This window comes from Octopus bimaculoides, chromosome 4, assembly GCF_001194135.2.
Source record: "Octopus bimaculoides isolate UCB-OBI-ISO-001 chromosome 4, ASM119413v2, whole genome shotgun sequence".
NCBI classification, from domain to species: Eukaryota; Metazoa; Mollusca; class Cephalopoda; order Octopoda; family Octopodidae; genus Octopus; species Octopus bimaculoides.
The window spans coordinates 88,008,660-88,030,648 of record NC_068984.1 but is presented as its reverse complement, the minus strand read 5'-3'; the positions used below and the strand labels follow the sequence as shown (position 1 = coordinate 88,030,648).

General features: G+C 35.3%; 1 protein-coding gene across 3 annotated transcripts in view; it reads right to left on the bottom strand.

The window, feature by feature from the left end:
• The window catches only part of LOC106872339 (L-sorbose 1-dehydrogenase), a 90,620-nt gene extending 72,965 nt beyond the window's left edge, over positions 1-17,655 (bottom strand). The window contains exons 1-2 of one of the 3 annotated variants that reach the window (XM_052967220.1): positions 17,536-17,635; positions 5,382-5,503 (exon numbers count right to left, since the gene is read on the bottom strand). Coding sequence is in view for 1 of the 3 variants with exons in the window: in XM_014919286.2 (XP_014774772.1) it covers positions 17,536-17,611 (76 nt within the window). In the remaining 2 variants the exon portion in view is untranslated. Of the gene's footprint in view, positions 1-5,381; positions 5,504-16,031; positions 16,039-17,535 lie in introns of those variants that run through there. The other 2 variants (XM_014919286.2, XM_052967221.1) reach the window with 2 other exon arrangements.
• Positions 17,656-21,989: the final 4,334 nt, after the last annotated feature.

Genomic DNA, 21,989 nt, shown 5'->3' with positions numbered 1-21,989 from the left:
TATATATATATATATATGTATATATGTACATGTATATATATTTGTATATAACGTAGAACATATGTTCTATGTTCTACGTTATATATTTTAATAATTACTGGTATTTTTTATATATGTAAAGCATAATATGTTATACATGCATGTATATTGTTATAATTATTTTTTCAAAAATAAATAAATTGACATAATATGATGTCTAAAAGTTGATGAATACCACCTCCTGACCCCCCTCCATTTCCTTATTGCCATACACACACACACACACACACACACACACACACACATCCTTTCTACTATAGATACAAGACCTGACATTTTCGGTGATGGGGCTCGCCGATTTCATCGACCTCAGTGCTCGACTGATATTTACTTTATCGATTTCGAAAGGACGAAAGGCATAGTCGGCGCTGGTCTAATTTGTATTCAGAACGTAACGATGGACGATAAAACTAAGCATGTTTATCCGGCGCGGTAACGTTTCTGTCAGCTCGCCACTTTTGTATCAGAAATAATATAACTTATATATCAATATTAAATCCTGTAAATATTGTCATCATTGCATCATCAGCATAGACTTAATGTATAAATATTATCTTCGCTGTTTACAGTAAGCTCTATTATGTATACAAATCTTGTTTATACGTGGAAAGAGGATTAGTACATAATAACATTTTCTATTTGAAATCAATAATGTGGATTAACTCATAATACCTACATTACTGTTTTAGAAAGTATTATACGTTGGGATTGATTGCTGCTTTAAAGGACTTGCTAGACCTAAGGCACTTGATTTGCATTAATGCTCGACAGACAAAGCCGAAAAGTGATATATGAATCTAAGATAACAGGAAATATTAGCTTCAGCAAAGATGATATTTTAAGTCTTAGTAGAGTTTTACTAACAGTGACAAGCTATATTCGTTGGCTGTCTCCAATTTCGCAACTTCTCTTTGTAAAGAGTCAATACTAACAAAACTGTAGCGATCGAAGTGCATATCTTCTTCGAATCGATTAGGAAATGTAGTTGTAGAATCGAAGAAACTACTGAATTCAAGAGTAGACTTACTAACTGTATCAAGAATATTGAGTTTAAAAAACCCTTTAAATAGAATAGAAACAAATCAGGTTGAGGTTTATAAATTTTCTTTAACAAACACAATGATTGCAAAATTATGCCTTCTGAGTGAAGATAATTCCTTGATTATTTTACAATATAATATAATTTAGGTCTATCTCAAGACGGTTATAACGCAAGGCTGGACGCGAAACATTGCATCATAACAATGTTTTCCCTATGCATATAAATAAACACACACAGACACAGACACACACATACATTCACACTTACAGATGGTACACACACACACACACACACACACACACACACACACACACACACACACACACACACACACACACTTGCATGTATGCACGGAAAACGCGCACACATCATATATTTGTTTGCTGCATGTATCTTCTTTTCTTTTTTTAATATCTAAACTTTTCTTGTTTTCCCGCATGTGTAGAACCGTTCTTCTAGTGCTGTCTTGATTTTGGAAAACCGTCTCGTAGCAATTACCTATCGCAGTGTATTTGTTGCTATTTTTATTAATATGCATAAAGATATTAATAAACTGATCTACGTTAATATACTGACCTATATTAAAATAAGAAACTGACTTAATAAATATTTTCGTTCCGATACATGCCGGAGTGTTACAGAAAATTAAATTGCGCACATTATTGAAGGCTATTAAGTAAGATATTATACATATAGAATTCATGTAATTTACCAGCTTACAATATTAAACATATTTCAAAGAGAAAAAATATAAATTTATAGTAAATGAAAATATTATAAATATTGCTTACCGTGGTTAGAAGATTAAATTTTTTTCTTATCCCAAAATAGCACTATTGAAAAGTATTGTTATCAGTAAATATCTTTAGCATTCCAATCAAACAGAGGCGTTCGTCCCATCGGATATAGTATTAGAGTTTATTTAACTGAGGAAAATATAAAGAAGACTCTAAGTTATATAAATATAAGTATATATATTGGGCTATGTTTTAAGTTCACAGAACTTGATCATAGAAACTCAAACTAGATTCTTGTTACTAAGGAAACAATTAATGAAGCTTATCAATTGCTTTTCCTAGGCCTTCTAAAAGCATAGGCGGCAGTTTTCAAGAAATCTGTAATATGTAATAAATCATTATTTCAGAGAAAATACTAGGAATATTTTTTTTATCGATAATTGCACGTCTAGCGTTTAGCTATATTTTGAAATATAACTATCCAGTAGAACACCATTCATACAGTGGGACTCTAAAGGTATTATCTTCAGAGTAAGTCTCTCCCTCCAAGATATATCTTCCAGAAAGTTATATACTTTTTTTGATATCAGTTAGAATAAAAAAAATATGCTTGTTGCCAATAAAATGAGATAACATAATAAACTTTGTAGATACTGTTAGATAGACATCACTAATGTAAAATTGTTCATCTTGAGTAACATACACGGAATCAAAGGACAAGGGTCATTCGAACGGCTTTGATAGGCCTTCATGAATCAAGCAGTTAAGACCTGTATGTTTAGTCTTTCGAATATACATTTTGATCAGCATTTCAAGGAAAATCAAACTTTTAATGAGCTGTTGGTCTTTATACAATGTTTTGAATATGTTGTTGCTACAGATAAATCTTACCTACACTGTCTCAATTAATCAAGTTCTATATAAACAACAGGCATACCTGCCAACTCCAAACCTGCGTATCGGTTTTCTCATTATTCTCAAATTCACTTATATTTTATATGCTAAACAAAGAACTTCTACATCAGTGTACAATTTTGCTTTCTAATCCACAGAACAAATTCCGACATGTGATTGCGTCTTATGAAAATATCACCATATACTCAGTCAATCATTTATATTTTTATAGTTGCATTCATAATTTTGTCTTAATCCGCAATCTCATATGAAAATATGTTTTAATAACATTTCCGATATGGCAACGACATTATGGAAGAGCCATTTGAACCATTAGAACCGTTATGGAAGAGCCATTTGAACCATTAAAAAACTGTTAAATTCACTTATAATTTATGAAGTGTCATGAAGTGTCAAAGTTTTCGTCGTACAACTTCATCCTGATCACTGGCAGAACTCCACTGCAATTGTTTGAAAATTCGTTAATGACTGGTTCTTAAAAGCCTCATACTGATGATCATGAAAAATACACGATATGTACTATACAGAGCAAACAACTGGCGATTACATGCACCGAGTTAAGGACTGAAAACGTTATCATCAAATGAACCTCTAAACCATACATACTGAACCTACTATTGAAGAAACCCAATACAGAATCCATTAGTAAACAGAAAAGAACTCTGCTGTGTCGGAAACTCTCAAAATAGACATATTAATGGTGGACTTCATAAGCGCGATGAGGAATGGATTACCAGTGTGCTTAGAACAGTAAATGCTACGATAACAATAAGTTTCATAGTGTAATGGTTATAGATGAGACCTAATAGGGAAGTATTGAATATATGTAGAGAAATTCTGAGAATCCAAACTGAAGTCAAAGTCGTAAAAAAATGTAAATGTATGAATTGATTATTTGAAAGCCCTATACTTTTGACAAGGGGATACTTATCAAAGTAGTTGGGAAATAGAGCCACAGACTTTAAGGAGCATGTGATAACTTCTCTGAAGCTTATAAAGGGACCGATGGCTCTCAAGCAGACTACTGGAACAGTTTTACCATTAATAATAGTAGATTCATAAATCATAACAAACATTTTAGATTATTTGGAAATTATATTCTTCACTTCTGTCTTTTGCATGTGACTCTCTATATGCTATACAATACTTACAGACAATTTACGAGAGTGTAGAACATTTCCTAAGCCAAACATGTTTCTTTCTTGCAATTCGGTATTATATCTGTGCATGACTTACATTTCTTATAATATTATTTACAATTATAAAAATTCAACCTATTTGTGCTTCGTTATTTTCAGTGACATATACACCAAATGTCTGGATACTTTTTTGATCAACTATTTCGATATTGTTTTTATTTAGGCATATATAACGTGCTGCAAAAGTTCTGTACTTAAAAATCCGGTTCTTTTGCAAAGTATTTTTGTTTTGTTACCACTAACTCATACGCCTAGCAGAGTGATATTGTATCACGCGCGATGCAATTGAGTCGTTTGTGTTCAGTCGAGTCCAAGGAGATCACACTTGCAACATACACTGCCATCTAGACTTTTCGAATTAGTTTATCGAAATTAAGCAGAAATATTTCCTTTTTTTTCTTGCGACCATCAACCTGGAAGATCACATTTTTCAACATCTTTGGAAATGTCATCACTTACACAAGTAGCGTCAAGTGAAACAGTAACACGAATGAGATTATCATTTCCAACTAATCTATCCATCTATACTGAATGTGTGTTTATACTATTACTTATTTTTTCCATCGCGTTGTTATTTGAAACATCATAGTATCTTTTATCTTTTATTTGTTTCAGTCATTAGGCTGCGACCATGCTGGGGCACTACCTTGAAGAATTTTTTGTTAAAGGAACCAAACCAGTACTTATTTGCCTGGTACTCATTCTATCGATAGCTTTTGCCGAATCACTAAGTTACGGGGATGTAAACACACCAGCACTGGTTGTCAAGCTGTGGTGAGGGACAAGCACAGACACACGCACGCACGCACGCACGCACGCACGCACACACGCACACACGCACGCACGCACGCACGCACACACACACACACACACACACACACACACACACACACACACACACACACACACACACACACACACACACACACAGACACACACACATACAGCGGTCTTCTTTCAGTTTCTGTCTAATAAATCATCTCACAAGGCTTTGGTTGCCTCGAAACTATAGTAGAAAACACTTACCCAATGCTACACAATGAAACTGAACCCGGAACCATGTGGCTGGGATGCAAGCTTCTTACCACACAGCCATGCCTGCACCTGTATACTCATTTTCACATCAGTACACTTACATGAAATTTCAAGATATTGCTACTGAGGATATCATATGACAAAATGAATGAAATAATATCTCTACGTGTGCAGTTGCTAAATAAACCACCAACGATAAAATATGGACCATTCAGGAATTACGCTGGTAAAAATTGATTGACAACTTATTTCATTTTCTCCCTGTCCGTTTTCATTTAATCCAAACACCTCATCTAAAAATGCAATTTCTTATTAAAGGAGACAATAGAAAGGCATTGAATTATATATTACCCAACCTAATTTAGACCTACCATAGCAATCCCTAATTCAAAACTCATATAAAAAAAAACTAACCTAAATATTAAGCCAGAGTAAATTAATTTTCCTGTGGATACAGTTCATCTCACGCCAAAAGGTAGATTGGTCAAATGCTACAGAAGTGACAAGAACATTGCAGTAGACCGACAGACTGAAAGCTAAAGAAAGAAAAAAAAAAGAGAAAAGGGTCACCAGACAAAATATTCATGAGTATGTATGTATATGTATGTATGTATGTATGTATGTATGTATGTATGTATGCATGCATATATGTATATATATATATACACACACACATATTTGATATAAATATATATGTATATGATATATGTATGAATGTATGTATATATGAATATATATGTATACATATATGTATCAATGTGTGTGTATGTACTTAGTTATATGTACATACACTATCTCTATTCAAATTCTTAAAAATAAGTACGAAAGTATTTCGCAATTAATTTTGTTTGCTACACTTCTATATCGACAGAATTTTAATTAAACTAAACATTAATAATAATGAATTTTTAGGAAATACATATATATCAATATTTTTACTCCTCTATATTAACATTTTCTTTTCTGAATTTTACATAACTTAATTATTTCTTATTATGGTAATAATTTCCAAATGGTTTCTTAGAGTTTTTTTGTTTTTGAATACGGTGATCCACGTCAGTAGAATTAAAACTCAGCCAATAAGAAAATTCAGTAGAACAGACAAGCTTACTTGTGATGATTGCTATATATAGCACTTTGTTTCTCTTGTTCTTTGCGTGAGAATGACGAAACTAAGGGCAAAAGTTGAAATTAAAGGTTTCAGTAGGGAGACGCATGGCTGAGTATAAAAGAGATGATGTGAAAAGAGTGAGAAGCCAAAGAGGTGAAGGGTACATTTCCTGAAAAAAGCAAACAAACAAAGATAAAAAGACTGCATATAGAGAAACAGTTCTTTGAAAGAGTTTTGTTGGAGTAGAGTGAATTGGGTAGGACTAACAGTTGAAAGAAACCACATAGACATATACATAGGATGACAGATTACAGAATTGTAGAATGGATGGAAGTGCACAGGAAGGAAGAAAGATATGAACAATAGTTGACGGAATTGCAATATTGGTATTGTTTCCATAACAGATTAAATGAAGTACTGTGAGTCAGACAAAAAACCCGAAAAAGTTGAATTTTGAAAAAGACAATTACACTTGTATACAATTACAAACATATGTATACACAAGCGTTCGTTATGTTCAATAACTTAAGCTACGTTATATATTTTATTATAAAAACTTAATAAGATGTACATGCATAACCAAAAGACATATCAATCCGTCGCCCGGTTTAAAACCACACTTAGCTCTCGGGCATATTTAGCAGAGGAGTTCTCTCTGATGGAAGTATTGGAGTCAGATCTTTTGTTTAAAGGTACTATATCCTTTCCTATCATCAGACTTGGAAGCCTTGTAAAAAGTCATAGGCAACGCTCTTTCTCTTGACTTAATAAAAGAAAAGTAATTTTTTTATAGGCAGAAACTTAACAAATGACAATTAATTATTTGCGTCTCCTTCAATTGACAACGGACATAAAAAAACTGAGAAGCAGCATTAAAAATATTGATATTGCATCATTTTTATATGGTTAATCACTCAGCTGTTAACGAGAACTGACTATTTTTGTCAGGGTGGCTAAACGATTAAAGCAAGCCGATTACTGTAGGTTTTCTGGAAGCAAAACAATAAAGCTATAGCTGGAAATTTGGCACTTTTAATGTGATTGCTAACATATTTTAAACATTCAACTACTCATACACTTACAGGCACATAGCTACACACACGTTCATACACTCATATACATACACGCATACATTTATCGTCGCTCGATCAGCCCGAAACAGTACCTACATTTCCGTCATATAACTTCCTATAGTCTTAGAAACCATATACTCTCATAAAAAACAGGAATACCACTAGTCCTAAATATGCTATCTTAAAAGATAGATAAGTTCGTCTCATCATGATTTATCTTACCCAGCTTAGATGATGATTGTGTCTCATACAACCACTAATGTACCGATTATCTTTCTACTGAAGAACTGTTTCCATTTTAACTTTCAGTGGCCATCTAATACAAAGATTCAGCTAACCGGTCATAGAAGAGAGATCTACAGTTAAAAGTCCTTTAAGTAGATCTTTACATCTCGACTTTAGAATTTGACAAATCTACGACTGTGCAATTCTGAAAAACTTAACAATAGAGCTATGTCAACACAGGCTGGATGCTTGCCGTTGGAACGTTCAGGATCAAAATTCAGCTCAATCATTACCGTTCTAGATGTAAACAATATCAACACAAAAGATGCAAAAGGCATATAGTTTTTCATCTTTATTTCACAAGAGACTGTGTGGGGAAGACATGTACGTAATTTAGTGCGGAAATAAGCAAGCCATACTTCTTTCCTTTAAGAAGACAGTTTATAAGATACAATCATTAATCACAAATACGCCTGTGATAAATGTCGATTATTAATATTATAGGAAGAAACTTTGGCTGCAATATTATAATTCCGCATAAGGCAATGAGCTAGCGGAATTGTTAGTACGTCAGGCAAAATACTTAGCGGCATTTCGTCTTTACATGCTGAGTTCAAATTCTGCCACGGTCGACTTTGCCTTTCATTCTTTCGAGGTCGATAAAATAAATGCCAACTGAGCACCGGTGTTGATCTAATCGACCTATCACTCCCCGGATATTTCTGACCTTGTGCCAGAACTTGAAGGCAGTATTATCATTTCACATAAAGCAGCGGGTTAGCAGAATTGTTAGCACGTCGGGCAATATACCTAGCGGAATTTCGCTGGTCTTTACGTTCTGAGTTCAAATTCCACCGAGGCCGACTTTGTCTTTCATCCTTCCGAGTCGATAAAACAAGTATCAGTTGAGCAGTGGAGTCGACGTAACCGACTTACTCTTTCCCTGAAATTGCTGCTTTGTGTCAAAATTTGAAACCAATAATATAATTCCACATGCTTTTATATTATAAAAGCATCTCCGCAGCTTTTTGTGGTTAAGGAGATGATAGTTACAAGAAATCGTTTGTATATTTTGATACAACTTAGAATGCACATAAATTCTTCACAGTCTATGATTTACTACACTAATGGATTGGTTGGTTTCATCATGTTTCATCACATATATCTGTGTGAATCTGTAGAATTACTAATGTCTTCATGACATCCATTTGAATTAGAGTGAATCTCAGACTAGTCGTTCATCTCTGTCTGCTTCAAGTTTCCGGAAACGAAGCATATATTTGCGTAGATGTTATGGACTTCTATGTAAGCGAGATGTGATTCACTCCTCTGGACAGTATTTTGACGACGCTTTCCTTATATTTGCATCAAATGAAGATGGTAATGTTCTTTACCGTATACTTTCACAAAAGTATATACCGATCAGGCTTAGAAGCTTTCAAAGTCTGGGATTTATTTTCTAAAATGCTTTCCACAGAAACTACTCTGCCTGAATTTTAGCATTAAACTATGTTTGTAACCCAGGTGGAGAGAGAGAGAGAGAGAGAGAGAGAGAGAGAGAGAGAGAGAGAGAGAGAGAGAGAGAGAGAGAGAGAGAGAGAGAGAGAGAGAGAGAGAGAGAGAGGTGGAGAGAGAGAAAGAGGGAGAGAGAGAGAGCGAGTTTAATATGAGTTTAATTAACAGCGTCATTAGCTGCTATTTATAAATGACCCTAGATAAGTGGAGTAGCTTCTATCTTCCGATTCTCTAGTGAAGCTGCTAGGTCAGCTGTGTCTCTTATATACCAACAACGACTGTGAAAATAAGGTGGTCAATGACAGTCTGAATATAAATACTTTTTCTACAAAGAACAATTGCGAAGACATATAATTTTAGTGTTTCTGGAACTTCACTCGAGTCTTAATTGAATAAAGAAATCTCTTGCTAAATGCTTTCTCCAGACTGTAAACAACAGTCGTAAGGTGTTATGCACAAGAAAATACCATAGAATTCTAGTAGAATTAGAAAAGAGAGTTCTCCAATATTTACCAAAATGTAGTAATCTCATTTTTTTTCCTTGAAGAAATATACAGTTTCAGAGAAAACGTGAAAATATTCTGCGTTGCTGGTTGTCTCTGTCTCAAGACACATATGTTAGTAAGATACCAATCCCATCTAATAACAATAGTTGCCTCATAAAAAATTTAATTTCGGTCGTTTGCCAAATAATATTGCATAGTTGTGTTATCGATGATTTTTCAATACTTCATTGGAGTTCATCATTTCTGTACTGGAACATCTTAGCTCAAAAAGCCAACTTGCTAGGTAGCTTGCCTGTCTACAATTGTTTTATAGAAAAATGTTCCAATTTTATATCGATGTAAAACGTTCTGTCAAATTAGTTCCTTTACCTCTAAAAAGCAAAATTAAAATATTTGATAAATAAAAACTGATCAATTAAATACCAGATAAACAGACAGATCGGGGTTGATATAACTGGCTAATAAAAGAATAAGTATATATTCTTTTACACTTATCTTTCGAAACACACGCACACACGGTTCGATGGGTAAATTGTCTCGCATTGTTTGTTTTTGATTTTGTCGACTACACCGTATAGTAGAGTCAGTTGCGCATCGTCTGTGAGAAAAACAGGACCACGATGCAATTGAGTCTGCCAGAAATTTGGAAACGACATGCTGTACTGCTGGGCATTTGCAACGGAAGCTCCAGTACGAACATTTCAGAGTGTTTGGGTGTTAATCTGACGACAGTGCAATGCGAGGACATGTACCGAGTTTGATAAACATCAAACATCCAGGCAACATCATGGTGTTTGGAGTGATGACTAGTGATGGCAATGTTATGCTTCCATTCATCTCCACATACAGCCTCAGACTCAACATGAAGTCCTATATCAAGTGCCTGAAAGAGGTAGTACTGCCATGGGTCAAGAGGGTGGCTGCTGGAAGACCCTATGTCTGGCAACAGGACTCTGCACCATGCCACACAAGCAGGAGAACTCAGTCATGGCTGTCAGACAATTTCTGCGACTACATCACCTCTAACATCTGGCCACCTAACTTCCCCGACTGCAACCCCCTTGCGTGTGGGGCGCAGTTGAGTGAGAGACCAACAAAGCTCCTTGTAACACCAAAGATGAACTGAAGGCAAGGATTATAGTAGCATTCACTTAAACAAGGAGACCGTCCAGAAGAGTTGCAGGAGATTCCGAAGTCGTCCAGAGGCCGTGGTTGAAGCTAATGGCGATTTTATTGAATAAATTTACTCTTTAGTATTTCAAGATATTTCTATGTGATTTTGGTAAATATATCATTTTCTATGTGATGTCAGTGTTATTTTCATTTTTGCGTAATTTAGATGACAACACATTCACCGCACCATGTATATACATATACGCATGTATGTATGTATGTATGTATGTATGTATGTATGTATGCATGTATGTATGTATGTATGTATGTATGTCATTATTCAGTTTATTTCAAGATTTCTTACCGATAGAATAAGAACTGGTTTCTAATCCTCGATCCAAAGCTCTATCATTGGAATTTCAACATCAACAACAGGGTATGTATGTATGTATATATGTATGTATGTATGTATGTATGTAAGTATGTATGTATGTATGTATGTATGTATGTATGTATGTATGTGCAAATTTGTATGTTTTATGTATGTATTCTCATGCATATAGTTACATATCTCGACATGCTCATATATATATATATGAATTGGATCTGTAGTCTTCGAATTGACTTTCTCCTTTCTGGTTTTGAGAAGCCTAATTTCTCAAGATTGGTATTTAGACAGTGTGTTACATATCCCAGGGTCCCAATAATTATAGATATAAACCTGAACTTGTAATCTGGATAGAGCAACAGCAGATTTCTCAATAGTTCAGCATAGGTGTTCTCTTTTCTACTGATCTTCAGCTTTATGTTAACATCCGCTGGGAAGCTAATTTCCACAACTGTGCACAGTTTCTCTTCTCTATCCCAAATCATTTTATCAAGTCTATTGTGCTTACATTTTATTGAGGTCTACACTGGTACATTCCACCAGTATTCCTTTCCATTACGAGTGGATATGGCTTCTACCATATTGTGGTTTTTATTTCTTTGTTCTAGGGATTATCCTTCCTACGGATTTCAGTATAAAGTGTCCTAGCTACAACGTCATGTCTCATCTGTAGATAATACCGTGATGACATTTTCGGACAACTGCTTATGATGTGGGTGATATCTTCAGTGTGAACTCCACAAAGTATGCATCGATTGTCACATTTTACGGCTTTTCCCGCATCTCTATCCCTTTTGTGCATCAGGTACTTGGTTGATATTTCCTGTTCCTGGATTGCAAACACATATCCTTCAAAGTGGGAGGTAGTAATCCGGCTCTTAGTCCATGATAAACTGCTTTGATGATCGATGTTACTATCATCACGGAGCTTTCTAGTAGCATATCCATGCATAGTCTTCTGCCTGAATAGGCTCATCGTTTAATCTGATGATATGTTGCAGTATTGGGCATGTATTCTAGGTTATAAGACAGAGCGTTTTGCTCAAGGAGCCGTCTTCCAAGTCTTATGTTTTATCAGCCTCATGTATGCAAACTTGGTCAAGGGATGCATTTCGACACTTGGTGGTTAAAAGATGTTGCCGAAGGGATATGATGCGACATTCAAAGGCATTTTGGATCAATGTCAAGCCCCTACCATCTTGTTCACGTTTTATGTAGAGGCAGCCTACGTCACAGTTTAGGTGGAAATTATGTGTGCTTGTTAGTATTTTTCGGGTTTTCACATCACTGGCTCGGATCTCATCCAGCGTCCAATCAAGCAGCCCAAATGTTGGTATGATTACTGACACTGCAAACACACTGTGGGCCACTGTTTTATTGAATGCAGAGAGATGTATGTATTTATGTATGTAAATTGGAATTTCAGCATCAACAACAGGTAATTTTTGTATGTGTGTATGTATGTATGTATGTATGTATATATGTATGTTTGTATATATACATGCACACATACATACATGTATGTACGCATGTATGCATATCTGTATGTATGCATGTATGTCTGTGTGTGTATGTGTATATGTATGCAAGTGTACATGCATGCGTGCATAGAAGAGATCAGAGGCAGATGCAAATTACTATCACATATTTTTTTTACATATATTCCAAAAATTGCTATTACCTTCCTTACTTTAGGAATAGCTTCATTTCAGAAATATTTTCATTGGCTCTGGTAATTTTTATAACACATTTTATAACATATTATATTTTATTCTAAATTATTAGATATATTTTACAGCGATGAGCTGTATTTAATATAGTCTGAAGGTTATTAAATTTTATTTTGACAATGTTCCAAATAAACATTTTATTTTTACAGGGATCAAATATGAAACGTATTTTCTAATTACCGCTCCATACAATTTTTCACCCTGCTCGTGGGAACAATGCTCATATTGTAAAGTTTATTTTTATGTGTTTACCAAGGCGCTGTTTTGGCAGAGACATTAGAGCGGATACCCGTAACGTTCAAGAACTTCCCACATAGTGTTGAGTAAGAGCGACTTGAAAATATTGACAAAATCAAAGAAAATTATGTACAGGTTCTTAATTTTTTTACTACCACGCCTCCCCTAGGAATTTGTCTTTCTTTCCACGCACCCTTGCATCTATAAATTTAATTATCTCCCAGATTTTAAATAAAATCTAAAATATGTTTTTAGTCTTTTTATTGAATATGAATTAGTTACATTATACAAACTATGTATAATTCTATGTATAATCAAATTATGCAAAAAGTGAGATACTTGACACTGCTTCTTAGCAAAAAAAGTTGTTATTTTTTAATATGAATTAGTCACATTATTAGTGAGATACTTGACACTGTTGTCAAACTTCTTTCAGAATCACATTATTTCATATATATGAAAACTGTGGATCAAACTTGTTTATAATCTATTAACTGAAAAAGATTTTAGTCTTAACACGATAATAATATCTAAGCTTTATACCAGTGATTCTTAACCTGAGTCTTGTAATAAAAGAACTTACAAAATAAAAGGCAAATGCTAAAGCTACAATTCAGAATTAGTGAGGGATATGAAGTGGGGTTAATAACGACAGAAAATGATAAGAGGCGCTAAGGCAGTAGAATGAGAAAACTAATGGTATAAGGCAATACTTTTGCATTTTTTCATAAACTTCTCATTATTTGACCATGCTCTCGTTAAGAGAATAAATATAATTAGAGAAATTTCTGCTTTTCCTCAAGGGCTCACGCCCCACCACGGAAATTACTGATGCCTCTCCCACCCAGGATAAGAACCAATGCTCTAGACACTTTTTGTGTGTCGTGGGGGAGAAGATTATATCGATATGTAGCATGTTCCTCGATCAGGTCTTAGACTACATTAGTTTTCTCAGAGAATTCGTTCAACAATGTGAGATCAGTATAGCACTAAGAATATTTGCGTGGATTTTTCTGTCATGGGAGATAATAATTTCAACTATATGTAACATCCTCTCTCTTTTTCTTTTTAAATTTTCTTAGAACGATAGTATCTCTCAAATCTACAGATATGTTGGCTTTGTTCCCATAAAAAGAAGGCTGACGTGACGAATCCGACTGAGATACATTTGACCACCACATTTTATAAGTTTTGCTAGATTTTTGATCTGGCACCGCAAATTTGTTGTTTCGTAATTTTGAAACTGCAACTTCAAGTTTTTGTGGTGAGGGTGGCGTATCCAGGTATGGACAAACAATTTGATGTGGGGTATTGTCAATACCTTCTGGCAATACATTTGATGACCGATTAAGTTAATTTTCGAAATGTTTTATGCCATCTCTTCTTTAAAGCGCCTTTTCTGCTAGAGTGAGGTTTTTACATGCCAGTTTGTTTGGCGCTGCTCGCATTTTTGTTAACCCCAAAACATTTCAAATAAAATCTCTTGAATGGTTCTTGTCTGCATAGTCTAGTATTTCTATGGATTTGCAATCCACCGTTAATTTTCCGTAGTTTTAACTCTTTGTTGTGCTTCTGTCATTGACCTCAAAATTCAGAATTTTCTCTCAGTCAAATTTACCTTTTTGCTTTTCTGCAACTACAACTTTCATTCTATAATAGTTTTCATCAAGCCAATCAAATTTCTGACAATGAAGTGTGCCAAAATTTTCTTCTGCAGAATCACGTATCACTTATTTGAGCATGTTCAGCTCTTCAATCGTGATCCCACAAACTAGTTTGTTATAGACTGTTGTTCATAGCAGTATAATTATTGTTGCAAGTACTGAGACCTTGAAAACGTTTAATATTTAATTTTTTCCTTCCAACGTTGTGTTGAAGCTTAAATGATCGTTTTATTTTAATTTTTAATTTCGTTAAAACCATCTGTAATCAGTCTCAGAACCACTATTGGATCGTACTGATTTATTAATTTGCACATCATCTAATATATCTCATTACCGTGTGATGACAAAATCTTAGAACAAGAACGCATCCATGTTTACAAGTTATTTTGATGGAAAATGATGTTAGTTATGGTAGATTCAATTCGCCAAATAAAGTTTTAGTAATAACACACCATTTGCATTGCATCTATTTACTCAGGTCTGCCATTTATAACTGTGCATCATTCATAGCTCCTTTCAAGGTGAACATCAAAGTTCCAAACTAGAAATAATTTTTCATCTGAATTAATAAACCATTGCACTAAACAATGCGATACATAGAAAACATCTAGACTTCCTTTAGCGTCCAGAAGGGCTTGAGCAGAGCATAAACATTGAGGAATGCAAAAAATTGCTTCCTTATTTGATAACACGCTCACATAAAGAGCTTTGTAAAATATCAAACTTCTTCACCAAAAATGTATGTAAGTTTTCACCAACACGTAATCCTTTCCCTAAAAGTATAACTTTGGTTATTCCCAATGACGTTATTCCATATCGATTCTGGTGTAATGAGAATGTTGAAATTTCAAAGTTCACGTGATGCAAGAGCTGTTCCTTCAGGTTTCTTACAATAAAAGTCATTAGATATTAAGCTCTAATAGATAAGAAGGTTCTTGAAAACTTTTCAAACCTCACGGTCCTCCCTAGGAGGGTACGTGAGAATTGAAGAGAGTGTAAACAAATTAGGTTGTTTATTTAATATAAGATGGTCTTAAATTTTAAGCTTTTATCAACATTATGGTATAGAAAGTAGGTGCAACTGATGTAAACTCTAATTTGTCTTCTCACAAATAAAGATAGGTATCAAAAATACTTTCTCTACTATTTTTTGTTTGTTTTGTTGTTGATGGTGCCTGGGTTTTGTCAGTTTGAGAGCAATTGCGTTAATAGGCTTCCGATGTTAAAGGATTCATGTAGGGTGAGCAGGGTAGCTGTGGATGGACTGTTTTTGATCGAGTTCTCGGCTCTTCAAGGCCGAATTGGTTGAAGTAGCATGTGTACACCACCAACAACAACGACAACCACAGCAACTACCACTACTATTACATGTACATGCAATTCATAATATGTCGAAACTGAACCAGTATCATTTTCAAATATTGTTCAATAGGGTGTGCACCAGCTATTTTAATCAATGGAATGTTTAGTGACTTGATTCAAACCATTTGCACACAGCTTACCTGAAAATATAACTTAACTGCCTGATAATATATTTCAAGTTAAAATCGTTGAGGATTGCTTTCCTTTTGTCTAGTTGCTGCATTCGGTTATACAGGGCTTTTGATATGGAAATCATCCGCCACACTCAAAGGGGGTCGTGAAGAGCGAAAACTGTGTGAACAAGTTTTCATGTTTAACATACGTAAGATGGCTTAATTTTTTTAAAGCTTGATCAACATTTTGGTGAAGAAAGAAAGTTTATAAAATTATATGTATGCAGAGACCATTTTGCTTTCTCATAAAGAGGAACACTGTGCCAAATGATTTTTCTGATTTTATGTTTTTGCTACATGGATGTGTGGGTATTTGTCAGTTTGAAAACCACTGCCCTAATAAAAGAGTATCTCCTGTGAGAAGATTCATAGGGTTGAAGCTTGTGTTGTTTACGGAAATGTGTAGAATGAATAGCATAGATACTAAATAGGATTGCTCAGACATAGCTGTAACTGCTGGAGATCTCTGATATCTCAAAAAAAAAATTCCATTCCACATTCAAACTGTTAGTTCTGAGCCAGATGCTTCTAGAATACATCAATCCTGTCCTCGACTCCTATTTTTCATGTAAGTTGGAAATATAAGCAAAAGAAAAGGGAAGCAGAAAACGCCCCAATGGAATGAAGGAACAACCCGTCGCGTGAATTGGTGATCAACTGCAATGATCTTGGTCCCGCTGTATGATTGTCTTGCGACAGTGATAGATGCATTCTGCTGTAGTGAACTGCTGGGTATCTAGTCTATCTTGGTCGTTGTGATAGAAGGTCTATCCAACAAATACTGCTTTCAACTCCCGTGTTAATAAAATGTCAGAAGAACGGAGATAGAGGGTAATGCAGTCTGAGATATAGTACCCGGAGAAAGGACACGAGTGTGGTCGGGACTGGAATGCTTTTCATCATAACTCTGCTCGTTCAGCATCGAATTAGTGCTAATCATCATCATCATCATCATCAACAACCGCAACAACAACAACAGCAGCAGCAGCAGCAACAACAATAACAACAACAACAACAACAACAGCAGCAATTATAACAACATCATCAGCAATGATAATGGTTTCAAATTTTTGGCACAAGGCCAGTAATTTTGGGGAAGGAGTAAATTCAATTACATCGACTCCGCTGGTCAACTGGTACTTATTTTATCGACTCCGAAAGGATGAAAGGCAAAGTCGACCTCGGCGGAATTTGAACTCAGAACGCAAAGACGAAAGAAATGCCGCTGAGCATTTTGCCCGGCGTGCTAACGATTCTACCAGCTCGCCGCCTTCATCAACAATGATAATAACAACACATGTACATGTCGTTAAAAAAAATGCTGAAATCTGACTAATATGAATTTTGATGACCATTGTATGGGATATATACTGGCAATTTTTATTGTCAATACATGATATATGAAACAATTATTATATTCGATATCTGTAAGCTTCAGTGACACAATTCAATTTAATCTGAAATAGCTTACCTGAAAATATAACGTCTCTGACTTGTTCGCTGATATCAACTGCTTTGATTTCGTGTAATGTTATCTCCAACAACATATGTAAGGGCAACGAACCTTTTCACCTGAATACCGCGAATACCATGTGCTTTTTCACTTAATACATAAAGCTGCAGCTTAGTATAATACATATAAGCTGATTGACAACTAAGTATTGTATTTTAGCCAATCGCAGGCTCTAGAGATTCGTGTGTGAATTAGATTATTTTCGCTAATTTTAAACCAATTTGGTTGGTTTCAAATAGCATTTTTTTTGTTTTCTTTTTATATATCTATGTTATGCAGCATTATTGATAGTTGCATCTCCCAAGGGTATTAGCGACTTTAAAGAACGAAGTCAGTTCACTTTCACTGCTATGTCCTTGAGAAAATCCTGACTGTCATATCTCCCCACCAAATTCAGCTTCCATGTACGAGACAACTATTAATGATTTTATGAAAATGTAAACATTGTTTTGCACGATTGTGATTGACTCAACTTTTAAACTACCACAGCTGACAAAATTTCTACAAAGTCATTACTTAGCCTCTTATGACCACACATTATCAATTGTAATAAGAGGCCATTCATACATGGCCTCAGCGATCCATGGATGCTCCGTGACTATTTTCTGGGGCCCTCTCCTTAAAAAGATGCTCACCGCTTTTGAATTCCAAGAAAAACCCCTCTCAATATCGGCACTCAAATGTAGTTTTGTTTTGCCCTGACTTGCCAAATTCATCTCAGAGGTTCCGCTGTATATTTGCTAGAATTTTAACTGAAGTGAGGATCGTATAGCATTGACATACTGTACCAGATTGAAATTAAAACTTACGAAGTAATGCATCCATCCATCTGTCCGTCCGTCCATCCTTTCATCCATCCATCCATCCATCCATCCATCCATCCATCCATCCATCCAGCCAGCCAGCCAGCCAGCCAGCCAGCCAGCCAGCCAGCCAGCCAGCCAGCCAGCCAGCCAGCCAGCCATACATACATACGTACATACATGCTGAAACCTCTTCTGAGGAAATCGTAAATAATACTGACTACGACTGATAGATAACAATAAAAATGAGAGGAATATACTGTCAGTACAAGAACAAGCAGTAACCGTTTACAAACAAACATAAATAATTGAAGAATGCTAACAACCGAAAGAGCACTACACAGTAAAATTCAAACAAAAATTCCCCATCTTCCTTAACAAACAATTATATGAGGGAACGATTACCATACAGTTCAAGAGAAAATCGAATGACTTGATGTCATCTGCGATGGACCAAATAGCAAAAGAACTATTAGCAGAGATTGAAAATCTCAACTACCGGGCATTGCATGTTCTGCTATACTGTACTGGGATTACCATTCTCCAACAGGTAAGAGTATTGGAGATCTATCGTAATGAAAAGAATCAACCAAAATGAATTATCTCTCTCCAGATCCATACTGGCACACTTAAGAAAATACTGGACTATAAGACACTGACATTAAGTGAACAGCGAATAATAAATTCGCAAACAACAGGTTGCAACTTTATGATAGATTATTAAAAGTCTTTTTGGAACTGTTAACAAGAAGCGCAAACGAGCAAGTTGATCGCTCTTAAAGCAGTAAGAGAATAATTATGTAATAAAAATAATGTTCGAGAGTGAAAAGCCATCAATCACGAATTTGTAATAAACTCATAGGCAGTGTATCGAAGTATGAATGACCATCAAGATTATTAAAGCCTCTCCTCTAGAGCCGTTTTGGGGAGGGATCTATAATGTAAACAAAAACCACAACCAAGAGGAAATGTATTTAGATGAGAAATGGAGTGAGTAATGTGCAAACATCTCTCCCTCTCACCAAACATGTTATATCAGCAATAAAACTCTACTGTCGGTTGTTGCAGAACTGCCGAGTGGAAAATAGCCTGGCGGACACCTGATAGTTTGTTATTGGCACAGAAAACTCACATTCTACAGGGCAGTCCTCATCAATCTATTCAAAAGAACAATGAATGTTAAGACTAATATGCCAGATAGGTTGGCATTCGCACTAATATTTAAAAACCAAGAAACGCATGCAACCAAAAATTACAGGCTCATAGCGTGCTTGAATGTGATCAACAAATTATACCTAAGTTACTTGTATGTATTCCACCAGAAATACATACACAAATGTGCCATACACATAACGTAGTGACTGAAGAATAAGCAGGTGGAAAGAAAGGGGTCTGGAGCTGTCATGAACAACTCCCCGTCATGAATGTATCGCTAGACTATAAGTGCTTGACACTTTCACATTCATAGAGAATAGAGTCACAATACCTTGTTAAGATTCCACCTGCTACAGTCAATGGTATTAAGAACTTCACAGCAGCATAGTCTACAGAGATATCATTAAGAACTCCCATGGGATATAGGAATGGAGTTTGGTCTGGGTACGTGTTGAAATTTGGCACTCAAACGAGGAAAAATTGTCGACCAGGCAATGAATATGGATAAAAATAGCTTAGCTAGCTCCCTTATCACCAGTGATGAATGTTACAAACACCTTTGTATCGATGAGAATATTGCATACGTTGGTGTTGTGAGTAAAAATAGAGTGATAAAAGAATACTTTAGCAGACTTCTGAATTTGTGGAAGTTAGGGCTGTATGCATCTAAAAGAACTATATTCCACAATGCTTTCGTAATGCCATCACCCAGAAAGCTATGCCTTTGCTAGCAAACGACAGGAGATAGCTATTAAAACATGATCAGTCATAAATTAGAAAGAGATATTGGGTAATGTAATTCTATCTATGCTATGTATACGAAAATTACAGATTAGTCATGAGTAGAAAACTTTAATCATATTCTCATTCAGGGAAGATTTGAAGCTAAACAATAACGAGTGATATAAGTAGTAGAAGCGACATTGGATTCCTTATTTCGAAAAGCTGTGCTGATGGCCAGTCCTTGGGTAGTGTCACTGATAATCATAAGGTACTGCAACTTTAAATCTGCAACTTTAAATCTGTTCTTTTTTCCCATATCAAGGACAATGTATCATGACAAAGTCTAATAGAACATCTGAAAAACAAATCCGATGGGCAGATATCCTCCTAAGGCCAACATTTGTGAACTCAAATTCAATACTAAGATTACTTACTTCTTCCTACTAACATAACCATCATGTCTACAGTTTGTGTATGAGACAGAGATTGCCATCACATATACTTAACCAGTATGTGCAGTGTAAACTATATTCCCGATTAAGACTAGTTTCTAAAACTGATTCCTGCTATTGATTTTCATAATCACGCGTCATCAGTAGTCTTCCAGTTACTCAGAATAAAAAAGTTCTTTACTCTTAGTATAAGTTCTTTTCCATTTTCCAAAATACTCCCTCTATCATTTGTCTTGCCTTGAGAACGTCTATTGCAGTTAATTTCTTCCTGACTCACTTCTACTTGTAGTCACCATTTCGCTGGTTTCAGTCAATAATTCTTCTGAATTGCGCCACGTTTGTAGACCGACACTGCTTAGAGCACAGGCTGAATTATATGTCACCCCGAACTGTCTGAAAAAATCAGTTTTCTTGTCTTCCTGTATCCCTGGCTGCTCATAAAATCTCAAACATTCGTGGTTTTGTTCCCGTCCTTTTTCTAGCCACCTTCCTTTGCTCATCGATCGTGTCATCACAGTCGAATTAACGCCATAGTCATCAAGTTAAATAAAAGCCTGAAACTTGGTAATTCTACACTGACTACCCACCTACCCTTGGCAGCAAAAGAGCATCACCTTGAATCCATCCAAGACTGTTCAATAATTAACTGAAAATATTGTTCTCCACGTCCCATAAACAGAATTAAATACTACAAAACTACAACGAGAAATTGATTCCTCTCTTTTATTGAAATAACCTATTTTCTTTTGTATATTCATTCATTCGGTTATGATTGAATAGCTGTGAAAGTTAGTGTTTTATGCATTATTTTTGTGGATATGACTATATCATTGTTACCATTCATTTCTACATATGCACTTTGGGCACTTGTCTTCTACTATAGTTTTGAGCCGACCAAAGCCTTGTGAGTGGATTTGGTAGACGGAAACTGAAAGAAACCCGTCGTGTATATATATATATATATATATATATATATACAAGAATAAGGGCAGAGAATCGTCAATTAATAATAGAATTAATAATTAACAATTTTGCCAAGTAGTTCAGTATGAAAAAAACCTTTATCGGTAAAACTATTTATCATTATAAATATACAGGGATTAGCAATTGAGTTGCTTCTCCAACATACTGGAAATTTAGAAATAGCAGTCAAAGAACTACTGATTCCAAACTACAAATTTTTCTCTAAAGCGGATGGCGATATTTATGGCACACATAGAACAAAAACCGGAGGGAAAAGCGTAAACAAACCAAGCCTTTAGTTAATTGGATACGAATC